Source organism: Sinocyclocheilus rhinocerous, unplaced genomic scaffold (assembly GCF_001515625.1).
Source record: "Sinocyclocheilus rhinocerous isolate Xijiao unplaced genomic scaffold, SAMN03320098_v1.1 scaffold1065, whole genome shotgun sequence".
Lineage (NCBI taxonomy): Eukaryota > Metazoa > Chordata > Actinopteri > Cypriniformes > Cyprinidae > Sinocyclocheilus > Sinocyclocheilus rhinocerous.
Window position 1 is genome coordinate 400253 of NW_015628720.1, and position 5242 is coordinate 405494.

At 42.1% G+C, this 5242-nt stretch overlaps 1 protein-coding gene across 1 annotated transcript in view; it reads left to right on the plus strand.

Moving 5' to 3' along the window:
- Positions 1 to 5242, plus strand: part of LOC107738338 (ubiquitin carboxyl-terminal hydrolase 10) — a 30240-nt gene that overhangs the window by 11093 nt on the left and 13905 nt on the right. The window contains exons 2-5 of the mRNA XM_016550082.1: positions 1572 to 1640; positions 2474 to 2519; positions 2887 to 2946; positions 4113 to 5242. The exon at positions 4113 to 5242 is cut by the window's right edge and continues 22 nt beyond it. Of these exons, the coding sequence (XP_016405568.1) occupies positions 1572 to 1640; positions 2474 to 2519; positions 2887 to 2946; positions 4113 to 5242 (1305 nt within the window). The remainder of the gene's footprint in view (positions 1 to 1571; positions 1641 to 2473; positions 2520 to 2886; positions 2947 to 4112) is intronic.

A 5242-nucleotide genomic window follows, 5' to 3' on the forward strand; every position in this document is an offset into this window, starting at 1 on the left:
ATGAATGCTGTTTTTGTATTAGACTACACGTGTATTTGTTTTAAATTCAGCTGTATTCACATTAGGGCTGTGCGATTAATCGAAATCGCATCGCAATCGCGATTTGAGACGTTGCGGTTTGCTAATCGCAAAGCCTGCGACGTGGACGCGATATTACTCTGTTCCAGAGCATATGCATGACTGCCAGCCTTGAGTGGCAGCCGTACTAACCAATAGAGTGAGCGCACCTCCGTTCTCCCCAATCAGCACTGCTCTAGCCAACTGCGTAAACGCCCACCATTAAAAAAAAAACGGGAGAGTGTGTGATTATGGCGTCTACAGGGTCAGATCAATAGTTAGGCAAATTAATATCTACCTTGTGTCAGGTTAAAGTTAAATTTCAAATGCATCTTGAGACCCCTATATTTTGATCAGTTCTGTTTTGCTGTCCAGCTGCTTTTATGTGAACGTACGCTTGGAAACGTGATTGGCCTAATCTTGCTTTAATGATTACTTGCTTAGTGTATTTTTTTTTTTTTTAGAATTCGTTTTTGCACATTCCTCGTTTTCCCATTCTTCTGCTTCAAATGTGGCATGCATCATTTGAGTTAAAATGGTCTAATGTCTCATGAAAATGTGACTGAACAATAAAAATCTTTGTTTTTATTTGGAGCATTAAATTTTGCAACTTTTAAAATTACTGTCAAGGTTATAATGTCATGTGTTTTCTCATCTGACCAGTATCGCACATCAGGAGAGAAGACTTGCTATTGCGAAAAGCTAGCATGACTAATATGCGATTGAAGCTGTGGGATTTGGAGGTCAGGAGACTGGCAGTAATCAGTGTTGATAACAGATAGCATCTTGACCCATTGGTAGCATGGGTAAATATATTGACGGGATAAAAGATCCACATATTCTACTGCTTTTCACTTCCTATTGTGCATGCATTGTATATATAACACAGTTAATGAATTGGCGCATATTTGATGCATCTTTTGATGTCAATTAAACTTCTCTGACTTGTTCTGTTGTAAACCACACTTTCAATTCATCTGGAGTACTTGTTTAGTCTAAGAAATTAAAGTCAGATCACAGGTTGTGGCAGGTCAGCACACTAAAAATCTATCAATGTAAAAACCTTCACAATATATTCAGTAATGTTTAAATGTCTGTGCTCAAACAATGTTACACATTGGCCAAAGTGAGTGCTTGAAGTGTCTCTCTCTGCCATTGCTTTGCCCTGTAAAGTGGGACATGAGGGAGCCATATTGCCATGCTGCATGACTCATCAGTTTCCAACTTGCTCTTTACTTTCACCCAACCTGATGTTGCAATCATGCGGTAATGATGGCTGCCATGTCCTCGCATACCCTCATGCACAGTGCTTTAGTTGTGTTTTAATAAATAAGTGGGCTGAATTTAATAATGGACTCATTGTGGTGATGACTGACGCTAGAAAGTCCACCTCAGTGTTATAGTGTGCCATAATTTTAGTAAATGATTGTTTGCAATTAACGTGAATTTAAAATACCTAACAATCATTAAGTGACACCTAACATTATGTGCTTCTGTTTGATTTTTTTTCACAGTACATCTTTGGGGAGTTCAGCCCAGACGAGTTCAATCAGTTCTTTGTGACTCCCCGCTGTTACGTTGAGGTAAAATAATCACATACATGAATTCATCCTAAACACACATTAAATGTTAAAGGCTGTCCATTAAAAGGCTGTCCAAAGCATTCTTTAAGCTTTTTAGAAGTAATTACATTTACTGTATTGTCATTTATAATTGTCTTTATTCTCAAAATAATTCTGTTACCATAAAGATATTGTGATACGGTAGAGCTTGTTTTTGTAAGTTTCAAATATGTAAAATAACAATGTATTTTGTAATTTCCACTTTTCCCATTCTCGTGTGCAACAGTTAAGCACAAAATTAAAGTTCACTTACTATAGTATTTGCCATTTTCTACCCTAGTTTCAGTGTTTAATTCGTTTCATTCCAAATTAAATGTAAATTAAATGTGCAAGTGTTGGATCGTCTGAAACTTAATTTATTAACACTAGCTGTAATGTTACATTTTTAACTGACACATTGAAAGCATAGTGTCGGAAATGGTACATGTAAGTTTACTTTAAACCTTGCTCCAATTTGTTACACAAGGTATGTTAATTTGACTTCAAATACAGATACATTTCCATTTTGCATGTTACATTGCCGATGTTATGCCACCGTACTCTCCATCCACCTTTTCCTTCCTTTTGTACAAAAAACCACAAGTCATTGTTATTTAGCACACTACATCCTCCAGTCTATTTTGATTGCGAATTAAACTCCAGCCTTCCACTCCAAAGTATGCTATTAAAAATTGTGCCTGTGTTTAGTTCAGATAACATGCATTTAAATTTGTAGGTTATAAAGGTTTGTTTGTGTATGTACACCTTTTATTGACTTGATGTGACTGAGTGATCTCATGTAAATTTCTTATCAGCTTCCCCCCTTCAATGATAAAGTCTCCTGCGTCAGCCATTCCTCAGGTAAGATCAAAGCCTCACTTTAAATGTTGCTACAAGTACTGATTTAGAAATAAAGATATGAGTTATAGATTACAAGATACTTAACCACAATTACTGTCACATAAGCACACACAATGGTTTTCATGTATTATGCGTTAACCATAGCTTACATCTTCACACATGGAAAACATATTTTATAATATTCATCTGTCCTGTTCACACCCTAATCTTTAATTGGTAGAATGGTCTTCATTCATCACTGAGTTGAATATAAACCTCCATAGGCTACATGCCCATCTCTGTAGTTCTAATAATCTTTCCCAGGACAGTATCATATTGCCCTCTCAGGTAGTTGTGACCTTCACCCTCATCTGTATCAATTATTTAGGAGGTTACTGCACTCCTGCTGTGCCTTACATAACGGAATCATTGAGACGGCAGGTTTGCGGTGAGTTTTCGGTCCACTACACAGTGCCTTACTCCTCTGTTTTTGTTGCAGAACTCAACACTCAGGTTTTAAACACTGACAGCTTTCTAAACCTTCCCCTTTATCAACCTTAAACCCTTACTACTTATTCTTGCCTGTCCATTTAATCTTTGGAGCTTTGCATGCCTAGGCGCCAGACCTCTGTCTGGCACATATACGCATCTACCTGCAGTGCTTGGAGTTGACGGGAGGCTTTTGACATTTTTATTTGTGTTACTTTTCTGGAAACTCTACCAAAAGCCATCGCATCTCGAGAGTGGACTAAGAATATGACTTCAAGGACCGTCTTTCAGGACCTCTAACTCCACCTGAAAATGTGAAATATCTGGACAGTCCACAACCTGCTTATGAGTCCGTCCTTCATGCTTTCCTAAAATAAAACCTCTAAAATGAATACTAACAGAGGATGTGGTCTTATCTATTAATTTATCCATTGCTTGGGATCTTGTTCCCAATGATGACTTCTGATTGCTTTGATTTCGCTGATTACTGGCTACTTTTAAGACTCAAAGTCGTACAGTAATTGTGACTAACGCTGTTTCATTCACTTTAAACTATCTTTCACTGCTTAGTCTGCACAGTTCAGTACCACAACCACTTTATATGTATCCAATGAGATTTGTTGTATTTAATTATTAACTACATGATTTGTTGTGAATACAATTTTGTTCATATGTTTAGCCTTTAGTATAGCTTATTGAATAATCGAGTTAAGATTTGTAACTAAAAACCTGAAGTATCTAATTTAAAATCGAGAACTTCCCTGTAGAAATGCCAGTTTTGCTGAGCCTTTTTACATGTATGTCAGTCTAACTGAAATGTTTTGATCTACAGGAGAGGACTACCAGCATATCGAGTTTGGCGTGGATGAGGTAATGAATGCGGAGCCTGTGGCAGTGAAAGACTCGCTGTACAAAGTCTCCAGCACTCTTAATCCTCAGGCCCCTGAGTTCCTCTTAGGCTGCCAACCATCTCAGAAGGCCCTTCCCACAGCCATGCGGGTCGCTGATATCCCAGATGGCGCTGACTTCGACTCCCTATGTTGCGGCCACTCCGAGACCTAAATGCCAGTTTTGCTGAGCCTTTTTACATGTATGTCAATCTAACTGAGATGTTTTGATCTACAGGAGAGGACTACCAGCATATCGAGTTTGGCGTGGATGAGGTAATGAATGCGGAGCCTGTGGCAGTGAAAGACTCGCTGTACAAAGTCTCCAGCACTCTTAATCCTCAGGCCCCTGAGTTCATCTTAGGCTGCCAACCATCTCAGAAGGCCCTTCCCACAGCCATGCGGGTCGCTGATATCCCAGATGGCGCTGACTTCGACTCCCTATGTTGCGGCCACTCCGAGACCTCAGTCCTGGGCAGCCACCAGGCCTGCTCAGACATGGATGGGGTTTCGGGCGGCTTAGGACAACGTAAGAAAAAGAAAAAACGGCCGCCGGGATACTACAATTACCTGGAGGGTTGCAACAGCACCGGTGTGGCCACAGATGGAGTCGGGGGCTCAGGCCTGGTTAACGGACATGCTCCACTCATGGGTTCAGAGGACATGGTAGGGGACGTGTTGTCTGGGGCTGAGCTCATCCCCCTAAATTCTGTAACATCCAGCACATCCACACCCCAAACCGCCCCTCTTTCCCATCAGAGGACTTGTGAAAGCCCTGACAATTCGACATTGGACTTGACGAGCGGAGCTGCCTCTTTGTCAGACAGAAACGGTGCAGCTTCTTTGTCTACTTCATCTTCGTCCTCTCAGAGCAGCGGGGTGGCACAGAGTGCCAGGACTGCAGAGCAACATGCAGAACCCCCAGCTCTAGAGAGTCCAGTACTCCTGGGTAACGGAGGGCACAGCTCCTCTCCTCCATCTCCTCTTCCCCCTGCTGCTGCTGTGGCCACCCCCACAGACACAATTCCTGCTACTACTGATGAGAGGGAGGCTGAGGGCTCGGGGGAAGCTAATGGGCTGCCAGAGACTGCCTCGGCTGCCGGAGCCGCAGACGGACTCCGAGACCCGTCTGAAACGTGCGAAGTGCAGTCAGCTTCCTCTGTAACCCCTCTTTCCTTAGACTCTGAAGTTCAGCCGGTAGTCTCGCCCAGTCCTCCTGCAGCACCTGTGACCAACCCCCCGAAATCCTGGGCCAGCCTCTTCCACAACTCCAAGCCTCTGCCTGGAGGTCCTCAGGCTTACGTTGAGGTGAAGAGTACGCTTGCTGTCGTCGCGCTCCCTCTGTCTGCCTCCGAATTGCCTGAAAAG